Below are 22,057 nucleotides of genomic sequence, written 5' to 3' on the forward strand. Positions count from 1 at the left end.
GACCGAGCAACCACGTTATTTTGCAAAGTAGACAGATCGTCTTCCAGCTCAGTCTCGGTGTTTGATGAGAAGTATGTATGACATTCTGATCCTGCCAGTCCTGTACATGATAAGATATATTACAACTATCGACACGCCATCCCATCAGTGAATTCGAAAGAGAAGAAATAACCCTAAACGCTCACTTCGAACATCACTCCAGAATAATCTAAACGTACCTACTCCCTCCAAATCGTTACAGCTTCATATACTACAGTACTCGTACGAGTAGCACTAACACCCATCTATACATAACCGCTCATTCTCCTCCACCGGATAACGGATCCGTTCCGTACGGTTTCCAATTCATCCCTTCAAAGCCTACAAACATCTCTGCATTGTTCTTCTCCATATCCATATTCATAAAATTCGATGAGGGGTCCGTCGACGTTTGTTGCAAAGAACCCAAAGCGACGCTTATTCCTCTCGATGCGCCAAGATCAGCAGATCCTAGTGACATATTGTTATTGAATGCTGATCGATGTTGATCTTGAATCCGCTGTGGATCATTGGCAATGGTGGCATTGTCGTCAAGAGGCCACCATCGTAATGGGTCCCAGCTATCGGAAGATCCCTGCTGCGATTGATTTTGTTGGACTTGTTGTGACATTGGGATTTGGATCGGGATCGATCCGTTTTCCGATGGCGTCAATTGGTTCGATTTGGTACTTCCCGTATCGTTCGGTACGGAGATTGGCGTACAAACCGCTGGACTAATTCCAGAGTTCGAACCGCTAAGTGAACCACTTGACGGCGTTTGTGACTGCATCTGCGTCGCTTTCATAGGCTCACACACGGCATACGTTCCAATGCCCATTCCGCTGTTACCATTGCTAAAACTATTACTGGCATTGTTCGTCGCCGATTCGCGAATATCGCGCTCGACCGCACCGTTCCATGTAAGTTGCCGGGGTGCCGTACTTGAACATTGTGCGATCTCCATTTTCCGTTCACCGTTCAGTCGGACATAGTTTTCCAGGAAATGCGACATGGCATTGCCTAAAGCGTAACGTTGACCAATACGATCCAGCACTATGTTCGAATTTCGAAATGATGTCAGTCTTAGTCTGCACACCCTACGACTGTCCTACTCACGGTTCTGAATCGTCTGAAGATCTGCACGATGTCTCATCGCGACACTATACTCTTGTCTAGACAGCGCATGAGACACAAAGTCTGCTACGACTCGTCCGATTGTATACAACGAGCTATAAGGCCACGGCGAGGTCAGCATGTATCACACATTCTCACATAATATCAGCGACAACTCACAAGGTCATCATGGGCGTGAAAACAACCGTAACGTCGAGATTACTCGGGATCAAGTGCAAAGTCCCGATGATACCTTCGTAAGCCTTCTGTACAGCGTTGAGAGCCGGGTCTTGCGGATTCCACTCCAAAAACGGTTCGTGAAGCAAACACATGCAGATATTCGGTATGATGTGGATGGCGAGCAGATTCTCATCGAAACTCCCATTACCGTTCTTGGTCGCGTCCATCATTCGGAAAACATTCTTGAGGGCGGCGGGTAAGCTTGACCTAATCAGACCGTTGTCAGTATGTATATCGACAGATAGTCTCGCCGAGAGCAAACGTACTTGAAGGTCTCAATATCTCGCACTATCTGCTTGAATGATTCGCTCTGCATGCCCAGCTTGCCAGCTTCTGATTCTGGCTCTGTCTGTCCCCAATCTCGAATCCACCTGTACAGTTCGATATCAGTAGTCGACCATTGAGTATCCGTGCGATGATTGAGCTCACTTTGCAACACTTCCAAGGAGGATCGAAGCTTTCACTACCAGAACGAAAGAGTCGGGAACAGGGTGTCTGCAGCACGGATTAGCGAGTGTATTGCCACTTGGTCTGATTGGGTAGCTTACGAGGAGAACAGATCTTCCGAATCAGGCGTCTGAGGATTGCCTTGCATCACGTATGTCTGTAGCACTCGCCGCTGTCAGTCCCACACAAGCTCTGTCGAAAAGACAAACAACCCACCTTCTTCCATTCGTCCATACTTGTCGGCAAAGCGCACCTGATCTCGGAGAAATTCATCGATGGCGCATAGGTACTGTTCGCAGCATAACCAGCGTCATTGAGATATGCCATCCAGACCGTGACCAGTCTTTCTTCTCGTTCTTGCGAGCTGACAGGTGGTGGCATGATAGGTTCTTTGTGGGACTTTTTCGGTTGTCGGTTCCAGATGTCCAGCAAGTTGATCAGTCGGGCAGGCTGACTGCCAAACATCCAGCCTTTCAACGGGAATCCCTTGTGGAAATAGACGTCACTCAGTAGGATCTGTAGTAGGAGCACCTAGGATCAGCACCTGTTCGCTGATACAGATTTGAGTGAAGGACTTACGGCAGTCTGTGCAAGTTGGAAGATCAAGGAACCACCACCCATCATGCAAATGGAAGCGACCAGATCAACTGACCTGGCAGCAGCAGCAGCTTGAGCCAGACCAAAGTCTTCGATGCTCGTCATATCCAGACCAGCCAAAATATGCTGTTGAACGGCCACCTCGAGCAGATGCGGAGCGAGATTGTTCACCCATGCGGTATGTGCTGAAGCCGAAGCGCAAATGGCGTGCAGAAGACCGGGATAAGGGAAATCGGGACTTGTCGGTGGGAGTTTGATTCGTGCCAATAGTGATGCACGATGTAACATACGCGGAGTCAGAGGGACGCAAGTGAAGAAAGTCTCGATGAGATGCTCCAATAGGACTGTTAAATAATAATAGTCAGCTTTCTTGGTTTGAGAGGACAGAGAAGCAAGGGGCAGCTTACAAGGTGATGGAAGTCCCTTTGGCCAGTTGTTGGGTACGAGGAACAGGTTGTTGACCCAATCTTCTCCAAGATCGTCAGGTAGTGCAGACGCATCTGCACTGACATTGTTGGTCCAACTGGAACTCCCTTTGTCATCCAATGTTGCTCCACCGCCCAAATAGGTAGGTTGGGCGGGGTTGTTGGTTCTTGCCGATGTATCGAAGTTTGATGCCCAGTGGTCATTGCTTTGTCCTGATTCTCGACTGATGGAAGGGATATTGCTCGAGCCACTCAAGCTTGCGGTATCGCTAGGCGGAGTCAATCCAGCTAGTCTTGATTCAAGTTCGGCTACGGTAAGGAATGTCCACTGTCTGAGCACGTGTCTATCTGCGTAGCAGAGGAGAACTCACCAATTCTCGCTTTCAACATTTCTTTCTCATCATCCGTAGTCCTCGGTCTCTTTCCTTGTTCTTGTGCGACTCGCTTCACACCCGCTCCTCCTCCTCCTCCTCCTCCTGTTGAAGATTGTCTTCTCGCCTCTTCTCTTTCTCTAGGCGGAGTAGGTTCCGGCGAATCCCCTTCCGCATAAGTACAACAAAGCGGTGGAGCGGGAGTCTGGTTCCTGTTCGCTGAACGTATCGCATGTGCATGAGATCGAAGACATGGTGAACAAGTTGGTCGGATCTGTGGCAAGTATATATTAATATCGATCCTTGAGAATAGTTTACTGCCGGGGAAGATAATACTCACCGCATCACATTTCACCTTTCGTTTTTTGCATTGCAAACAAGCATGATTACGCTTAAGGGGAGCAAGTGTCTCATCCTCGAGTATACCATCGTATGGCTGATTGGGATCCATCTTGACTAGTAGCCGGTAGCGGCGGGGACGAGTAGAGTTAAGAAACGAATAAGAGAAATAAACACCAAGGGACTGAAAGGAACGTGAACCAAAGATTCGAGTAGTGAGGTGGTCAATGTAACTCTAGTAAGAATTGCTATGCAGTTATTTTTTGGGTAGCTCTCCAGCTGATTTCCCTGTACCAGCGCAGACACGTTCAATAGCTATACCCTAGTCAAAGAGCGTGTAGAAGAGTTGTGTTATGGAAAGAGAAGTTCTTTGATAGCAGCTATTGTTACTAACTCGCTCCGCTTTCGTCAGCTCGAGCCCAAACGGCGCGATAGAGACAAGGCCGACGGGCAAATTCGGGACCACACACATACCACGAATCATTTATATAATCCCCACGGTTTAACCCTTTTTGGTAATTGTGTGCATGCCTAATAACCCTGCGATCGATCGACAACATGCTTAACGTCAACCCCACAGTATGACTACTACAGCCTGCTGCCGATATCAAATCTCACGCATAGATCCGTGGCAGTTGTCATAACATTGTGCATGCCTCTCTATACAAGCTCGGATCAAAACAACCTCGAATAAACAAGCCTATTGCCTTTGTGATGATGTCGAAGTATGAACGTTACACTAAGAAATCATTCTCTCACACATACCACCTACTGTCCTTCCTTGAATTACACGAGCGTTGCTACGAAATTTGCCTGATACCTTAAGCTTCACGCACAAGTTGACCATCCACGTCCTTCTTCTCATCCCCATGAGAGGAAGTAGCCGCCAAGTGGTGAGCATGGTGACCCTTTGGCAAAGCTGCTCCGTTGAGTTGATCTTCCGATACATCCTCGACGTGCGTGACGCCCTCCACGTCGTAATTGGATTCAGGAGCTTTCCAGAGGACGTAGGCGCAAAGAGGTAGAGAGACCAAAAGAATGAGCCAACTGACCAGATGTTCGGTGAGGAAAGGAGTAGCGACGGCGTCCATGCCGAATGAGACCGCTGCACCGGCCGACTGGATACCCTTGTAGAAACCGACCATTCGTGCTAATCGGAAAGGGTCGTTGGTGAGGTTACCCATCGTGTAGTATGCAAGACCTTGGAAAGCGGCATCTCCGATATAGTCTGCAGTATAAGTCAGCATCGTAACCTAACCGAGAGAGATCTAGACTTTGTAACTCACAAGCCATCAACAGGATGATAGGACCAACAGCGGCTTTATCAGAGTAATCCCAAACTGGTTTGTCGCTCGCTCGAGTGAATTTCACTTGGAAGACAAGTCCTCCGACCCAAATACCGATGTTGAGTAAGACCACGACTGCGACACCGATAAGGGAACGCTTTTTTCGAGAGAAGGGTAGTTTGTCGAGAACGTTACCGATAAAGATAGCGCCGACGATGGAACCGAAACCGGTAAGGAGAGACACAAGAGCTCGTGTTCGACCATTGAAGAGGAATGCTGTGATGGCTCCTTGGTATGCATAGACTGGTAGAAGAGTGATTGGTCAGTTGAGATGTCTTTGTAGCTAGCAAGAGAGTGGAGTCGGGCTCACAGTAATTCGAAGCGAAGAACATGGGGCTGTACGAGTCAGGAAAGTTAGCCCTTTCTGGTGAATGGAACGATGCGATGCCCACTTACAAAAGTAAGAGCATCCTCACGTCCTTGAACAATTTGAAGAAGTGTTTAATCTCCTCTCTGGGTCCGAGGGCTGCTTGAATCTCGACAACGGTTCCGTCGCCACGCACAACAAGGTCTGCAACATAGGCACAACAAGATCAACAGGAAGGCCTGACACCACAATGCCTATGACACTCACTTGGAGGCAAGATGAGCCAGGAGGTAGCAATCGCGGTGAGTTGGATGATCATAAAAGCCAAGTAGACACCAGTTGAAACGGATGGCAAGGTGGAGTGGGCTTGAATACCGAGAGCGATGGCGGCGCCAATGACAGTTCCCATTTGGAAGATGGACCAGAAGACCGAGAATGATCGTCCTTTGTCCTTCTCGAGAGGATAAGAGAGCAGGATACTACCTTGAGCACTCCACAGCAAAGCAGCGGCTACAAGGACGGCATCATCAGTATCCCTACTGCGGAAAGTGACACACTCGGGAACTGAGCGAGACAAGGAATGAACAAGATACTTACTGCAACCCAAGATGGCACCTGCCAAAATAAAGAACCATCTCGTTTGGTGTACTTGGTACGCCCATAGTGACTGCACCAGGGCCATGAGGTTAGCGGAAGAGCAAGCTGTAGGCTATAGCTCGGCCAGAACAAGACTTACCCCGACGTAGAGGGAATAGCCCATGGTACCGATAGAAAGAGTTAATCGAGGCCCGAGGACGTTCTGTACTCACTGATAAGCCCTAGCTCAAGCTTTGAATACGCTAGAAGGATGCGGACTCACGTTGACGGAACCAGAAAAGAAACCCATGATTGCGAAACAACCGTACAGAACACCGTTGGCTGTATCAGAAAGCGCTGTATCTTGTGTACCACTAGAAGGTGAGCGGAAATGTCAGCATACAAGATATCGTTTTGGAAGAGGGGATAGATGTAAACTTACCCCGCTCCGAGACCGCTGACGGCACTGAACATTCCGACCGAGCAGAAACAAACGAAACCGACAATGACGACCTGGGCCCATGGAGAGTTATCTGAGGGGCGCATGTGTTGCAGTGTGATGGTCGGTATTTGGACAGAGTGGTGGGAAGCGGAGCAGAACGAATCAGCTTCCCTCAATAACTCATTGCGGCCAGCAAGATGGTGAATATCAGACACGCGACTCACATCTTAATCCCATGAACTCGGTCTGTGCGAGTTTAGCAAGAATAGTCATAATGACTAGTCGTTGTTGTTATACACCTGTGATTCTCGAAGTGGGACGTTGATCAAAGAAAGAAAGATACGGTCGAAGTGACGTGCTGTCGATATGATGGAGAAGAGTCGAAAGATGTTGTTGAAGGAGAAGATCAAGGGTTATTATATGTAAGTTGTATGTATGTATGGTCCTCTCCCTATCAGGTGATGTATGATAACGGATCTACTCACGCTTCTGGGCCTGTGTAGTTCCAAGCCAAGCAGGGCCAGCAAGTAGAGGTCGTTATCGCACGACCGTTTGTCAAATCGGCGCTTTGAGCGAAAGTCTATGCTGGGAATAGGAATGGTCCCGTTATAGTAACTAAGAGGAGATAAGGTGCTGGTACGGTACTAACTACTAGGTATGGTAAAGGAGGTTTCGGCGGCAGTTTGCGTTGTGGGAGGAAGGGAGGTTACAACACCTGCCTCTTCAGTTGGATGACGACGAGCAGACAAGTACAGTAGGAAGAACCTTCCATCGTGTTTGTTGTTGTCCGGTAAAACGGTAAACGGCAACAGAGTGGTTTGGATTGATGCCCCGGGCGGAACTACGGTAGTCAGGTGGGTGGGTCTGAAGGTAACTTGGACCATGCGGGGACCAACACGCACCATATCAGCGATAAGCCGTTAGACTATCGACCCCCTCGCTTCGTCCCCGTTTTACCCTGGAAGGCAGATTACGCAAAGGGTGTGGACGCCACATGCACGCTCGGACAGATCGGCGGACTGTGCTTTCGCTTTGGACCTGAAAGTGGGGTAAAAGTGCGCGAGAGGTGAACCGGAGATTACCGACTGGTGTGGTGATCCCCGGCGCCGAAGATATTGTGTGTTCTAGTTTATGGTGTGTTGTAGCAATCGAGTGGAGGTGATTGGCTGCAGATGCCTAATACCGGATTCAAGCAGCTGCCGTTGTCCTCGACCTAGTCTATATTCAGATCTCGGCAACAGTTTGTCTTGAGCAAGATGTCAAAGAGTGTTGATTGTTATGGTATACAACACCGGAAGACCGTGTATATACACTTCGTGGGATCGAGCGATCTTGAATCTCTCTTTATTTCCAAGAATATCGCCGTACAAGGTATACAGCTAGATACTTGATTCAGACATCATGGCAGAGTTGGATATCCCTACTTCCAATCACACCGTTCTTCCTTCCACGACGGAACACAATTTGGGTGCGACTGTCCCATTGTCGAAAGATACCTTGTCGGCTATCAAGGTAAACGTCCATGAGATCGATGGGAGGTATGATACCAGTTCTGGCTCCAATGGGACGAAATGTGTCACAATCGCTGTCGTGGGTGCTGGACAGCGAGGTCAAGTAAGTGCTTTTTCGGCCTCAGAAGGAGCAATGACCACGGGGCCGGAGCTGAAGAATGTGATAATGGTCTAGGTGTACGCCTCATATGCGCTGGAACACCCTGGACTGGCCAAGGTCGTAGCTGTCGCTGAACCAAGACCGCACCGACGTAAAGTCATGTCAAGAGCCCACAAGTGAGCGGAGTGGCACTTTACGCATACTGCCCTTCTCGTCGATTCCGACGAATGCTGATACGGTTGACCGCTACGCAGGATCCCCGAGTCCAACCAGTTTAGCGATTGGCATGACCTCCATTCCAAAGGTCGTATTGCCGATGCTATCCTCATATGTGTACTTGACGACCTCCATGCCGAACTAGTCAGTGCTTTCGCTCAACAGGGATATCATATCCTGTGTGAGAAACCGATGGCGACGAGGGTGGATGATTGTGTCAAGATGGTCAGGGAGGTTCAGGCGGAGAAGGAGCCCAAAGTGTTCGGGATGGGACATGGTGAGTTGGCTCTCCCTTCACTTCAATGTCGGTGGAAAGGATGATTGTGCTGATATGTATAATAATGGAAGTGTTGAGATACTCGCCTTACAATCAGGCTGTGAAAGCTGTGATTGACTCAGGAGCTTTGGGCGACATCGTGAACATTCAGGTGAGTACGATGTCAAGAGAGGCTTACTCAGGATCTGACATACCTCGTCTGACTTACACAGCATATCGAACCAGTAGGCAACGTAAGTCGCCTTGTTCGGTGAGGAGGTGAAACTTGGTTGAGCGCCTCCGCTGAATCTGACTTCGCAGCAACACTTCGCACATAGCTTTGTACGAGGCAATTGGCACAAGGAGTCAGAAACGTCATTTGGACTGATGACCAAGTGTTGTCAGTGAGTGATACTTCTTCGTCAATTTGCACTGTTGCATATTGACCGATACCCACTTCGCCTGTAGCGACATCGACATCCTATCATATTACTTGTCTGGACTGAAACCCCTCAAAGTCCACTCTTTCGGTTCCTTGCATCACTTCAAACCTTCTCGTAAGCCGCCTCGGGCCGGCGACGCGAAAAGATGTCTCGACTGCGCATACGAGAGCAAATGTGTTTGGAGTGCCAAGAAGATTTACATTGATCCTTTGAAGGCGAGCGAGGATCCAAACTCGGACGGGCTAGATAGTCACAAAGTGAGCGACCGAGTCGTGCGTAACTATAAAGAAACGGTGATGGTAAGGTTGTGCTGATTGAAACTGTCAAACTCAGTGGGCGCAACATGTTGTCGATGCGGATGTACTAGACATTGAGAATGTGACGGACGCTCTCAAAACCAGTCCGTATGGCGTTTGTGTTTACGAAGCAGGGAACGATATCGTAGACCACCAAGTGGTCAACATCGAATACGAAGGTGGTGTAACGGCCAGTATGACCATGTCAGCGTGTGAGTGTATTGTGAGACTGGCAACGGGCATCAGTGACTAAGACGACTGGGACTGCAGTCACAGAGGCGATTTGTGATCGGGGTACTAGGATACACGGTACAAAAGGAGAGTTGATAGGAGATATGGAGACCTTCGTAAGTCATCTACCAACTCGTACTTGATCCAACCTTTGACCATAATGGACTGGGACGTAGACCGTATTCGACTTCCTCACGCGAGAGAAGATATCTCACAAACCCCAAGCTTTACCTGGTCATCATGGCGGAGGAGATATAGGTCTCGCTGGAACTTTCGTCGAAGCGGTCGCCAAGAATGATCAGAGTGTATTGGGTGTTACCCCTGAGGAAGTATTGAATTCGCACTTGTTGGTGTTTGCTGCTGAACAAGCACGAAAAGAAGGCAGAGTGGTGGACTTTGAACAGTTCAAGAAGGGGGCAATCGTGCAAGAGAAACAGGTCAAATCTCGAGACTAGACTGCGGATCTGATTAATGGGGGATTGTATTATCGATATGTATGTACGGACTTGACGTCCTGGAGTATGCAAGATGTATCATACCGTCAGACATCGACATTCAACGCTTTCTTGGAGGGGTAGTAAGTCGACGACGGTACGGACTTGCAGAGAGGGGCACTCTTTGCCAAACTGCACCCTAGAATGATTAATGATTGGACGATTGGACGGGAATCCCCGGTTACTTCGCCGCGCATGAAGGGGGTTAAGAACCTTATCTATGAATCAAGCATCACAACGCAATCGATAACATCACTTTTCATTCTGCTCACGAACATCACAAAGTCCTCCAGAATACAATCCATTGTAATCTGATAGGTCATACTGCCCTACGTCGATACACGAAGGGATCTGGCAAGTCAGATCTGGGAACGACGAAATAAGATCCGCTGTCTTGTGACTCCTCTTCTCCGCTTCGCGCAACGCTCCAATCGATTCAATCAAATCAACCAATTACATCAAAATCATGTCACCATACATGATACATACATAGCCCAATAACATCAACCTGATCGCATCGTCTACGCTCTACGCCCTACGGACCCGAGCGTTGCTAGCAAGTACGCAATGGACAACATACCCCTCCCACAACGACCTCCCCTTCCCACCCCTTCCAGATCCAATTCCGCTTCTCGAAACGATGTGCCTCAGCAACACTTCCCCCAAAGACCATTCACCTCATCACCATTCCAACCTTTTTCTCAATTCGCTTTCCATCCTCCTCCACCATCAACGCAATCACAATCATACCAACAACCGAGGAATGTGGATTCGCATCCGCCTGTTCCTGTCAGGAGGATGACGGTCCAAGGTTCCACTTCGGAGTCTATGATCGACCTTCCTGTCCGAGAGACATTATTGGCATCGCGTCCAGCTAGTTCTGTCAGCTTCCCTGTCAATCTACCTCCTGTCGAGAGTGGTGAATCGAAACAGATGCCCGACACTAGTCATACCAATGGTGGTCAATCTTCATCATCCGAATCAACAAATGATCCTCTACCTCAACCCGCATCATCATCGTCAAAACCATCGAAAAAGCGTGCGAGACAATCGTCCCACAACAGTCCTCCCATCTCCACCTCCAACGCAAACGAAGAAACCCGGGACAATGCTCCTGCCCATAACTCAAACTCGACTTCGAACTCGAACCGGACGAAATCTGGTGAAGGAACAACGTCTAAAGATTCGTTGGCCGTGTTGATTCGGGAAAAGAAACAAAGAGCTTGTTCGAATTGTCGAAAGACCAAGCTTAAGTGCGTGGTAGAGCCTGGAGAGACGATCTGTGTTAGATGTAAAGCGAGAGAAGAGAAATGTGTCTTTTATCCAAGGAGTCAAGTAAGTCCGCTACTTTTATAACGGTCTTTCCCGTCTCAATCGGGTATGATTGTAAGGCTGATGGAAGATGATACGACCGTAGGATGATGACTGGCAACAAGCGATCACATCGGACTTGTACGCTGCGACTACTCAACTTTCTCACATCTCCGCGGCCGTACATCATATGATGAGCCACCTCGTTCAGAACAACATCATCCCGCCCTTTGTACCGCCAAACGCACCCGGTGGCCTACCCACATACCAAGCTCCCGATAGGGATGTGTCTGCGATGTTGGGGTGGTTCGCGCCGGACAAAAACAAGGATTCCGCCCCTATCGGTGGAAATGGGAACAAGACAGAAAAGAAAGGGAAGAAGCACACGAAGATCAACAGCGACGAGGTAGATGAGATAGAAGAAGAGGAGGAGACCGCTCATCGCGATTATCTCGCTGACAATGCGTCGATGGCCCCAACCCAAAGAGGTATTGGTGCTTCAACTACTTTTACAATCGATAACCAACTACCGCCGCTTTCACAACTCCCTGTGCCACCAACACCCGCCCAATCCCTGATACCTTCGTACTCGCCCATGCCTCGAAATCCTTCAATCTCGTCCTCCTCCCGTCCTTCCTTGGCCCCCCATCAACACTCCAGTGATAGCTCTGCGATCCAACTGAGTCCGTTGTTGGACATGGGATCGGCCCGACTTGTCCCTTTTAATTCGATTTTACCAGCGCCTCAACCTTTCCTCCACAATAACGTCGGAGCAGCTACTGTTCCCCCTCCAATTGAACAGCAACAGCAAGTGCACCGTAGCGATTCTTTCACGATGCCGAAACAGAACACGCCTACCAGTCTGACGAACGTCACGCCGAACAGTCGAGTATCGTCCTCTCCCATATTGCACACTCCCCATGCAGAATACCTGGATCCTCAACAACGGCCCCCAGACCAAGTCTACCATCCTCAGAGACATTCTACCTCTTCCATGCGCGATGATCCGACCAACGTTCCTGGGCTTCAAGGGGAATATGTTGATGAGAATGGGATGGAAGTTGTGATTGGTTCCGCGGATCCGAGACAGGATATCGTGAAGAAAGGTATTGTTTCGAACCACGATGCGTTGACGATGGTCAACTAGTGAGTGGTTTCAGAGTTCGGATTCGCACTCGTACGTTGCTGATAGAATTGTGCAGCTTCCACCGCCATTTGAGCTACTTCCTTTATGGCTACCAACTACAATTCCGCAAATTCCCCTATCTCGAAGGTGGTCCAGCAACGATCACACCTCTCATCCTTGCCGTCTTGTGTCTAGCCACCACGGACCGCAACGCCCTTTTCTCGCGATATCATGGCGCCTTGATCGAAGAAGTGCTGCTGTTGCTCAAAACTTCACCAGCGGAAAGCTGGCAGCGATTCGAAGGTTCATATACAGCCGATTTCGGAGATGTGGATAGTGATGAGCCCCTCGATGCGGAGTTTGGGTTGGGTCCCGAGGAGATTGTGGCGGCGTGTGTTTTAGCGACATGGATGACGGAGAGGGAGGAGGCGGCGATGATCGCGAGATCAGCATTCAGGTGGGCGAGAGGCTGGATCAGGGTACGTGATGGTTCATCTCGAGGTGTATGTGGTGCTGACTGATGTGATAATAGCTACTTTCGTCGACGCCGCCGAGAGTGACGCTGGCTGAGACGGCGGGCTTCGTTCCTCCTGAGCGACAAGCTTCGGCGCAAGACATGACTCGCATCTGGCTGTTGTGCTATGTGAGCTAGAACACACTTGATTTGGCGGACTTACAGCTGACTCCATGCCTAGATTGTCGATAGTACCGAACGATTACAACTCTCATTCCCTCCTCCACCTCCTCGTGACGCCTTATCATACTGTAACGTGCTTGTGCCCACGAACTCGTCGACGACGGACGAGCCTCCAAACGCGAACGATATTCTCCTCACGTTCCACGCTCGACTAATGACCATCCTGAACGAGTGGCGACATCGCCTAGGCCACATCTTGAGCGGTGGCGAAACGGGAGGGGGCCATCCCAATCCAACGCAATTCATACCTCCGTTGAAAAGACTCGCATCGAGAGTCAATGGACAATTGGAATGGTGGAAGGAACAATTCAACACGGTCCGATCCTCCCTATCACAAAATGCGATGATTGTGGATCAACAAACCTATACGAGACATATCGAAATGACATGGCTTTTCGTTAAAATGTCTGTAAACGGTACGATCGTCAAATGTCTTTACCAACCTGGAGTGGGTGGAGATGAAAGTAGATTGAGAGAAGCTAGTTCAGCTTTGGTAGTTGATTGTGCTATTGAATTTTTGGAGATTTGTGCCAGATGGACTCCGAGAGAGGGATTGATGAATCTCTCGCCGGCGTATTTGTTCTTCATTTCAGTGGCAGGAGGGGAGTTGGTTGATGCGATCGGGAGGGATAATGCTAGTGCCAGAAGTGGGGCAGGTAGTGGGATGGGATGTGTGATTTCTCCAGATGAAGGTGAGTTGGGCTATCACCACCTCCAGAGATCCTAAGTATGGTTGAAGGATCAGTCGCTGATGGTCTTGGTGGTGCGCAGCGATACCACTCTTGAGAACAGTTGGGGAGATGCTGTATATGGGTCAATTGCACGAGAAACATGTCACGAGGATGACGGCGAAGACTTTGTTCGGGTACTGCGACCAACTGCAGATGATGCGGTGAGGTGTCAGCGTGGGGTATAGGAATGAGGGCTCCGGCGAAGGGGTGGGGGGATGTGTGTAGTAACTTTTCAATCTTCGATCAACCAAATTCAGACATCAGGGGTAGAATGGGTTCTCTTTACATTGTATTGGTACCGTATGGGTCGACTTATGTTTCTGCAATGTACACTTTGTTGTGTCAAACCGCTATGACATGCAAATCCGAACGATAAAATGCAATCTGTGATACTACAAATCCGCTCTAACCGATATATCTTATATCTCTATAGAAGCAGATCCCCACATCTCTTCCACCCTCCCTCCGCCCACCTCCTAAGCCCGGGGTCTACTCAACGAAACTCTGATCTTTCCAAACCTCCTTGCCTCCTACCCACGTACTCAGAACCTTACCTTGCCAATCCATCACGCACAGATCCGCATCGTACCCTTCCGTCAGCTGTCCTTTCCGTCGTGCGATCTCTCCGCCTAGTAGTTGGGCTGGACGGAGGGTCGCCCCGAGGAGTGCTTCGGGGATGGGGATGTTGGCGAATTTCGAGAGGTTATGTACTTGTGGTGCGAGGGGTGCGGCGCTGGATCATAGACGAGGTATTAGCTAAGTATACACAAGAGGCGAGACACCCATTGCTGTGATAGAGTTAAGAAGCGATGAGGGAGGAGAATCGTCTGTGAAGACTATATATGGTCTGGTTCTTGGGGATGACGCCACTCACCTTCCTGCTAAGGTGTTTGTTCCGTCCACTAGCACTTTCAATCCCTCCTTTCTAAACTTGATACCATCTCGCCATGGGTGTACACCATCAGGTAAAGAAGGGTCCATAATCGTTTGTGCTGTGGACGTGGGCGATAAGTTTCAGTTCAGCTTCGCTCCCGTCTTGCCTTTCTGCCTCGTCGTCTCTGCAAGGAATACGCTTACCATCTGAAACTAATACGCAACCCTCTTTACATGCCTTGTAGGCTATTCTTACAGTATTGGGATGGGAATGATATCCGTCCGCTATTATACCGTAGTATGGTCTGTGGTCCGGGGCGCCTAGTAATCCTATGACACCTGGGTCGCGATGATGGATTGGAGGCATTGCGCTGAAGAGAGGGGAATGGATCAGTTCAAAGTGGTCGTCAGAGAAGACATATCAAAAGGAAGAATCGCTCACTTGAACAAATGTGTGATCATTCTCGCTCCTCTCTTCATCGCTTCTTCGGCTTGTTCCAGCGTAGCGTCACTGTAGATCGCTCCAATCAGTCAATCCGCAACCTCGCTTTCGTCAGAGCGAGATGTACCCACCTATGTCCTATTGAGACCGTCACACCTCTCTGTACCAGTTCCTCCACGCAACCCATTACACCCTCCACATCCGGAGCTAGCGTTATGATCTTCACACCTTCCTGATCTAACCCTTCTTTCCCGTAGACTTTATCGAATGTGTTGATTGGAGGATTTGACGATGCTGTCATTAAGAGGGTGGAGGAATGAGCACCGCGTCGTAGTGGATGGAGGAAGGGACCTTCGGCGTGATAGCCTAGTATGTGGGCGGAGTCGGGAGGTGATCTAGGTCGAAGTAAGCGAAGAAGCTACAGCAAGAATGTACATGTCAGCTTGACTCCTCTTTACTGATCACAGATAAGATCATCCTAAGTTTGAGACGGAAGAAGGGTACTCGTATCTAAAATGGCTATACTCACCTTCGCATACAGCTCTTCTTTTTGGGTGATGATGGTAGGCACGAAACTCGTCGTTCCAAACTCTGCCAATCTCTTCGCAACATGTTCCAGCCCTTCGACATACTTCCTCTCCCCCTCATCCCCTGGTGCAGTGAGATCCAGCTCCGAAAAATCAATACCAAACGCTCCGTTTATCTGAACATCGATAAGTCCCGGACAGAGCAGATTACCCCTCAAGTCGATCGTTCGTGCGGGTAAAGAGGTGGTGCTGTAGAATGAGGATTGGCCAGATATGATGAGACCTGTGGAAGGGGAGATGTAGAGATCTGCTTTGGCGGCCTGTGTCATATGGAACCATCAACCTTGTTAGCATGAGCTTAACTTGTCTAAGAGGAGGTTGTGCACATACGGTACCGTCCGGCAGGGCAAGGTATCCATTCGTGAATCTTACAACGTCCGTCATCGTATCTTATCGAGGTATCGCCAGTCGTTGTCGCTATCACCGTTCTTGAGATCAGGATAACAAAACACACCACCTTCACCTGTACACATCCACAAAGGCATATCCCACCAACATCTGTACGTGACCTCCACCGACAGACTGGACATCATCACGCATCTACATCCATTTCGGCGAAATGCGCCGTGTACCGGTTATGTTAGATTTCTTTCAGGGACAGACGACGCACAGAACTTCTATCGTAAAATAATACGGCGCTTTGTCCGACCGAGTTGACCGGAGATTTGGCCGTAAAGTCAGTCAGTTTGGTAATAATAGACCCGGTGCAACGAGATGTGTGCAACTATCTATCCTTTGTATTGAGACCACAACTCACTCACGCAGTTCTTCTCGCCACGAGATAAAGCAGCAGAGTCATATCACATGGACAATCAACAACAAGCTCTACTTCACAGTGGCACTTCAATACTTGTTCAGCTTCGAAGTTCAGCGGAAAGAGCGGCGTGACGAACCAACCGACGCAGCGATATCGCAATCGTAATCCAAACCCACTCAAAGCCGACATAGCGTTTCGCCATAAGCTCAATTGGACCGGTCGGACAAAGACATACACGGAACTTGCCAGGTATCGATATCGTGTGATCTGATACTCGATAGGTAGCTGCTTCCTCGACAGTATAATACAACACACGCAGGTCGGTAAAGTCAGGAATCCGATTTACTAGTCGGATCTCGACTGTATCGCACATCTCCTTGGCCCTATCTCACTTCGGCTCACCACAACTTTCGCCCACACCCATCTTCGTCGGAACTCTGCTCATCTCGTTATAACTCAAACGACCCTCAAAGCCCCTCGCAGACGATATACCAATTCAAAATGACAGCTCAACCTCTTACACCGCCCAACGCTTCATCGACTCCTCAGCTTATCCTCTGTGCAGATGGAGGTGGATCGAAAGTCTGCGTCGTGATTCGCTCAGAGGATGGACTGGAAGTCAGGGGGACAGCAGGTCCATGCAATGTGTAAGTGTGAAGCTATCCCTCCTTCAAGAACAATGACTGATATGCACCGCAGACAAAGTGTTGGCTACGCACTTGCCGCCCAATCAATCTTACTAGCCACATACCGAGCTCTATCACTCTTACCCCGCTCCTATCTTCCTAACGAGCTCTCCATCCCATCTTTATCACCTATCCCAAGCCCTTCCACTCCCAAATCCGCTTCTACCCCAACTTCTCACCAACACATGCACCTGCCGACCACTCATCATCTGGCACTTTCATCGAACCCAGCTTCGCCGATCCCGTCAAGACCTACCACCCCCAGTCCTGGTAGATCACCGACTCTGCCGAGACTCAACGTGCCTATTTTCCGTTATGCCTGGTTGGGTCTAGCGGGGATCAGTTGCGAGGCGGACGAGAAGGCTTTTGGAAGCGTTGCAGCAGGTGCGCTAGGCCTGGGCGAGGATAGAGTCAAAGTTACCAATGGTGAGTGAACCACCAACAGAAGTATGTATGTATCATAGCTGATCTAGTTTGTCGAAAACAATCAGACGTCAATCTCCTGGCTGCGCCTGCGCTGGACTTCCCCGAGGTGGATCACGTCGTTGCGGCTGTTGCTGGTACTGGTACGGTGGGACGTACTATCCGTGTAGCGAGTCCCAGCGGCAGTGCCAGTGTCCCTGATTCAGAGGGAAAACGCAGGGGATTGCCCTTGGAGGACGTAGCGGTTTCGCGAGGCTGGGGCTACTTGTGAGTACTCAAATATAAAAGTGGTTTATGCTTTGAAGCTGAATCCTATGCTTGCCCATAGACTATGCGATGAAGGCTCTGCATTCTGGATGGGACGACTCGCCATCCGTTCTCTGTTGACTATGGCCGATCGATACGCGTCCACCTCGATCTATACGACACCGACCCCACCGTTCCTTCCGTTACATCACGATCTGCTCGACTATTTCGGGACTTCCGATCCGCTCGACTTGATCACTATCACCTCGCTCACTGGACCGGGTAGTGAAGGACTCGATGCGGGAGAAGCGACGAGTCGACGTAATGCGCTCATCGCAGGTGCAGCACGTGTAGTCTTCCGTTGGGCATTCCCAGATGATGTCGGTGGAGGTGGATTACCCACCCCACCAGGAAGCGCGGAATCAGAAACGACGACAACGACGAAAGAAGAAAAAGCATCACATGAAGAAGCGTTACGTCTTGCGAAACTTTCCGTCAGACCAATGATCGAACTTACTACATCATTATTGGGTGATGGAAGTGTGGTGAAACCTTCCAGAACGGCTTTGGCATTAGGTGGCGGTCTGATGATGAGTCAGGGATATAGGACGTTGTTATTGGAAGGATTGAAGAAGGACGGAATCAATTTTGAGAAAGTTGTAGTGGTAAGAGACGCCGCTGGTGAAGGGGCCAGAGGTCTGGCGAGGGTTGAGTTCGGTGGGGATTGATGACAAGGAGCCTTGGCTTTCCAAAGAATCGGAGAAAGCCACTCAACGATTGGTGACATACGGGTTCTCGTCTTTGTTTACATATTCTCGTCATTTGGATAATCATGAGAGTAGTATTTGGATGGTGGGATCATTTTGGGTTGGATAACTTACATACGTAACGTATAGCATTGTGTTGATTCCGAAAATGTAACTGTTGACATTCAACGTCATGTCATGGCATTGACATGTGTGCCCATGCGATACCAATGTCTCAATCTTGGACGACAGCATAGCTCATTCATACCATTTGCATTTGACCTAGGAACGTCTTCTCCTTGCTGTAATCTGTTAATTCGGAATATTGCCGCGCAAAGACGACTTACTGAATGGTACAGGCATAGCAGTCAACCATTTCCGGACGGACTGTGGACATGCCGAGAAGGAGTAAATACAGCGCACATCAATCAGGTACGATAGCCCGGACGGACTTCCTTTCACTTGTGAGACATTTCACGGCCAAACTTGTCGTTCCAATCGTTGCTCGAGAGTGGTAGGCGTTGCATATCACTGAACACATGTCGTTCGTCGTGCCTGTCGATCCCTATTCGATGTCTCTAAGCGGAGATGGCGATCGGTATGGGGCAATTCAAAGTCCCGTATCGATAGGGGAACTTGCACTCTCCTTCCAGAGATCCACTTGCTGGAATGGAAAGGCACCACCACAGTAGCTTGTCGTCAAAACTAACTCAGAAGATAACCCCAACGGAGTGATGGAACCTTAATTAGAAGAAGCCAAGACATGCACATGTAAATGTACGCAATGCAATACCTTTGCAAAAGATTCGATTTACAAAGAGGAGCATACCGTGCTCGAAACGGTGGGAGAGGAGGAAGCATGTAACACGAGTAGTAGATGATGAGAGCTCAAAAATGAACGAGTTAGTCACCTGCGACTGTGATCTTCAGGTACCTTACAGTATTTCGTGGGATCGACGAAAAATAACCGTTTCCGGCGTAGTGAACACGAGACGTGTGCAGTAATGGTGTTATAACCTGGTTGTTACAAGAGTACATGTGCAGTACATGTACATGCCGTGGTGAGGGTAAGCCGCAACCAGTCAAACATTTACGACATGTATTGCATACAAAACGTGATGTCTGTTCTGATGTCAAGGAACGCGAAAGTGGCTGACCGCCGTTCCTTACCAACTTATGCCTTTCCTTTCCTCTCAAAGCGAGGGAGGTTCATCGTCCACTTGTAGCCTTTATCGAAGGTACATGGATGAGATGTGTATTACCAGGCTAGGCCTGGTCTCTTTTCCCCTTTTGGTTCTAAGACATCTGACAAGTCGTCTGTCGAGATCAGCAAAAGGAAAAGGAGGGGGCTTCCCCAATGCCGTTCTCTGTTCCTTATTGATCCAACATGAAGTGACTGCCGTATACACCATACATACCAAACAGTTAGTCACCTCGACATTTGTTTGTGCCGGTATCACCTCCGTCTCCGACACGTTTTTACTCCCGGGTGAACATGATAAGCTCTCCATGTGAGTCTAGGTGTCTGTCTGTCTCTGATCAGATCCCGAACGGCGGAACTTTCTTGGTGAGGTGAGGACGGCGATCAAATCTTGATCTGCGATGACCAGGTCCGAGGGCGTTCATCATTCTCAATGCTGCGCACAGGATAGATAAAGAGGGGTACTTGTTGGTAGTCAGAAAAGTAGGAACGAGATAACCTTATCCCACCGACCGTCTCTCTCCATCACTTCTGCGCTCGTCACACGTACTTGGCAAAGGCAACTTGGCATACTGTTTTCTTCAACACCCAAACGGATATCGCATTTACAAGTTTAATACTTCACACTACATTACATTACTCGTACTGTACTGTTTGGTTCATCGCACAACGATCGACCTCGAATTCGCTTCGTTTCAAACCGGACCAAGAAGTTCAGCCCATCCTCCAAGATGATCGCTGCTCACCAACCTATATCACCGCTCGTCGTCGACACAGGTCGAATATCATATCCATCTTCACCAAGATTCAGTCACAGTCCCGAGAGTGGAAGTGGTTGCGGCAGTAGTAGTAATTGTAGTCCCGAGCAGACTATTTCGTGTCAACCCTGTCTTCTCGAAGCTGTCACGTTTGACCAAGTCGTAGCGGTGAGTCTCACGCGACTTCACAATCCTCTGTGATCACAGACTATCGATGGGTCGACAGAGGCTGATACGGCTTTCGACTTGACGTTCTCTAGGCTCTCGAAAAATGCGATCCATCCTACTCTCCATCCTTCTATTGCGCATTGGAAATAGTGAAACGATACACTAGATCAAAGATTGCCAAAGGCAAGAAAAACTACTTTGTCATGAAGGGCGGAAAGGTGTGTCTCTCTTCTTCTCCTTCACAAGTGCTATCCTGACTGACTTTATTGGACGCACTTTGACAGCTCGAATCTCTCGAAGCGAAATTCGCCCATCTAGGCTATCAAGACGTATTCTACTTGACGAGATTACAACTCTGTCTTCCACCTTCACATCGATCATTACCGTGTCCCACACCGCCAGTATTACAAGTGCTGAAAAAGGCGAAGTATCCCTTGGGCGATATGTCAGCTTGTGTTGCTGCTGCGGAGAAAAAGTTGGGCAAGTCGTGGTGGAAGTGAGATAGGTCTACCTCAACGAGAAAAAGAAGCAGGAATGAAGGAGGGGAATGGGTGAGAGGGATAGGAATGAACGAGGAAAGGACAACACCACCGACACGGATGGGCAAGCAGAACGCCACGATGGCAGCGTGCGACGTGATCGACAAATCAGCTGAGATTGTGTCGAAGCGGCCGCAACGCCTGTCATAGGTGCCGCATAAGGCCACGCACTAGTGCAACGGTCCATACATCCCTGTCACCCTCGATCCGACAGTCGGCGGGGATCGCACCGCCTGGATGGATCACAATCACAAGCAGAAGGCCAGACTTTCGACGGAATTCATCCACTGAGCAAGACAAGGTGTCCGGAGCAGATAGCATGTATGTAGACCGCAATCCGACTTATACAAATCTCACGATGTGAACACAACTATCATCTTTGCTCAATTCACCTGTAACCATTTGTATTCTACCGTGCGCACCTGTACATGTACAATAGTTATATACAAATCCGAGTGGGAATGCCTCGATGATTTCTACAAATTCCCGTTATATGGTGCCGGGCCACATGGGAAGAGCGACGGACGCCTCGGTGTTCCTGATTCTTGAAAAGGGAAAGCACATGTTGTTTGTCACCCTTAATCGTACTCCTCCGTACTGTGTGCAATAGCCGGATGTAGGAGTTCCCGTTTCTGCATCCGCGCGATGATCGATTGTAATGCATAGCGCATAGCAACATGAACACAACACATCGAGGAGAGTGACTAGTGACAATGATCGTCGGTGTTAAGCAAGAATATAGCCATTTTGTGTGACATGCATACATACCTCTGCAATCGAAACACCAAACTAAGAACTAGAGCGTTTTATGATGTGATGATTCGATCGTTGCATGGAGTCATACACCCACCCATACTACTGTACAAAAGTAAAGTAGCCTAATGAAACATCCCCCTCCACCCTTCCACTGTTCGCATATCAAAAAGTTCCGAGATTCGTAAGTCTAGACCCCATAACGGACGCTAATGAGAATGGGAGGCGAAATCGGTGCAGAAAAG

General features: G+C 49.2%; 7 protein-coding genes across 7 annotated transcripts; 4 read left to right on the forward strand and 3 right to left on the reverse strand.

Annotated features, from left to right (window-relative positions):
• Nucleotides 1-298: 298 nt before the first annotated feature.
• Nucleotides 299-3,662, reverse strand: CI109_102125 (uncharacterized protein; the record flags this gene model as incomplete). The annotated part of the gene is made up of 11 exons (XM_032004873.1): nucleotides 299-1,071; nucleotides 1,135-1,247; nucleotides 1,312-1,578; nucleotides 1,638-1,742; nucleotides 1,801-1,866; nucleotides 1,920-1,975; nucleotides 2,035-2,334; nucleotides 2,398-2,759; nucleotides 2,823-3,149; nucleotides 3,212-3,485; nucleotides 3,552-3,662. 11 exons carry the CDS (start codon nucleotides 3,660-3,662, stop codon nucleotides 299-301), a joined length of 2,754 nt encoding a protein of 917 aa, XP_031860988.1.
• Nucleotides 3,663-4,371: 709 nt separating this feature from the next.
• CI109_102126 (uncharacterized protein) lies at nucleotides 4,372-6,494 on the reverse strand (the record flags this gene model as incomplete). Its single annotated transcript, XM_032004872.2, has 10 exons — nucleotides 4,372-4,778; nucleotides 4,837-5,139; nucleotides 5,207-5,232; nucleotides 5,293-5,407; nucleotides 5,471-5,713; nucleotides 5,801-5,870; nucleotides 5,940-6,002; nucleotides 6,063-6,153; nucleotides 6,222-6,312; nucleotides 6,446-6,494. The coding sequence occupies 10 exons, from the start codon at nucleotides 6,492-6,494 to the stop codon at nucleotides 4,372-4,374; spliced, it is 1,458 nt and encodes a 485-aa protein (XP_031860987.2).
• Nucleotides 6,495-7,622: 1,128 nt separating this feature from the next.
• On the forward strand, nucleotides 7,623-9,729 carry CI109_102127 (uncharacterized protein; the record flags this gene model as incomplete). Its single annotated transcript, XM_032004871.1, has 10 exons — nucleotides 7,623-7,835; nucleotides 7,908-8,008; nucleotides 8,087-8,325; nucleotides 8,397-8,476; nucleotides 8,538-8,558; nucleotides 8,626-8,708; nucleotides 8,773-9,004; nucleotides 9,081-9,255; nucleotides 9,314-9,390; nucleotides 9,451-9,729. The coding sequence occupies 10 exons, from the start codon at nucleotides 7,623-7,625 to the stop codon at nucleotides 9,727-9,729; spliced, it is 1,500 nt and encodes a 499-aa protein (XP_031860986.1).
• Nucleotides 9,730-10,335: 606 nt separating this feature from the next.
• CI109_102128 (uncharacterized protein) lies at nucleotides 10,336-13,798 on the forward strand (the record flags this gene model as incomplete). The annotated part of the gene is made up of 6 exons (XM_032004870.1): nucleotides 10,336-11,103; nucleotides 11,186-12,225; nucleotides 12,282-12,684; nucleotides 12,738-12,848; nucleotides 12,901-13,594; nucleotides 13,674-13,798. The coding sequence occupies 6 exons, from the start codon at nucleotides 10,336-10,338 to the stop codon at nucleotides 13,796-13,798; spliced, it is 3,141 nt and encodes a 1,046-aa protein (XP_031860985.1).
• A 324-nt stretch (nucleotides 13,799-14,122) lies between these two features.
• On the reverse strand, nucleotides 14,123-15,919 carry CI109_102129 (N-acetylglucosamine-6-phosphate deacetylase; the record flags this gene model as incomplete). Its single annotated transcript, XM_032004869.1, has 7 exons — nucleotides 14,123-14,366; nucleotides 14,508-14,625; nucleotides 14,711-14,877; nucleotides 14,949-15,017; nucleotides 15,080-15,366; nucleotides 15,478-15,795; nucleotides 15,866-15,919. The coding sequence occupies 7 exons, from the start codon at nucleotides 15,917-15,919 to the stop codon at nucleotides 14,123-14,125; spliced, it is 1,257 nt and encodes a 418-aa protein (XP_031860984.1).
• An 874-nt stretch (nucleotides 15,920-16,793) lies between these two features.
• CI109_102130 (uncharacterized protein) lies at nucleotides 16,794-18,375 on the forward strand (the record flags this gene model as incomplete). Its single annotated transcript, XM_032004868.1, has 4 exons — nucleotides 16,794-16,939; nucleotides 16,992-17,404; nucleotides 17,470-17,668; nucleotides 17,730-18,375. The coding sequence occupies 4 exons, from the start codon at nucleotides 16,794-16,796 to the stop codon at nucleotides 18,373-18,375; spliced, it is 1,404 nt and encodes a 467-aa protein (XP_031860983.1).
• Nucleotides 18,376-20,325: 1,950 nt separating this feature from the next.
• On the forward strand, nucleotides 20,326-21,020 carry CI109_102131 (uncharacterized protein; the record flags this gene model as incomplete). Its single annotated transcript, XM_032004867.1, has 3 exons — nucleotides 20,326-20,520; nucleotides 20,613-20,738; nucleotides 20,805-21,020. 3 exons carry the CDS (start codon nucleotides 20,326-20,328, stop codon nucleotides 21,018-21,020), a joined length of 537 nt encoding a protein of 178 aa, XP_031860982.1.
• Between the last annotated feature and the right edge of the window lie 1,037 nt (nucleotides 21,021-22,057).

The sequence above is a fragment of the Kwoniella shandongensis genome, chromosome 4 (genome assembly GCF_008629635.2).
Source record: "Kwoniella shandongensis chromosome 4, complete sequence".
NCBI classification, from domain to species: Eukaryota; Fungi; Basidiomycota; class Tremellomycetes; order Tremellales; family Cryptococcaceae; genus Kwoniella; species Kwoniella shandongensis.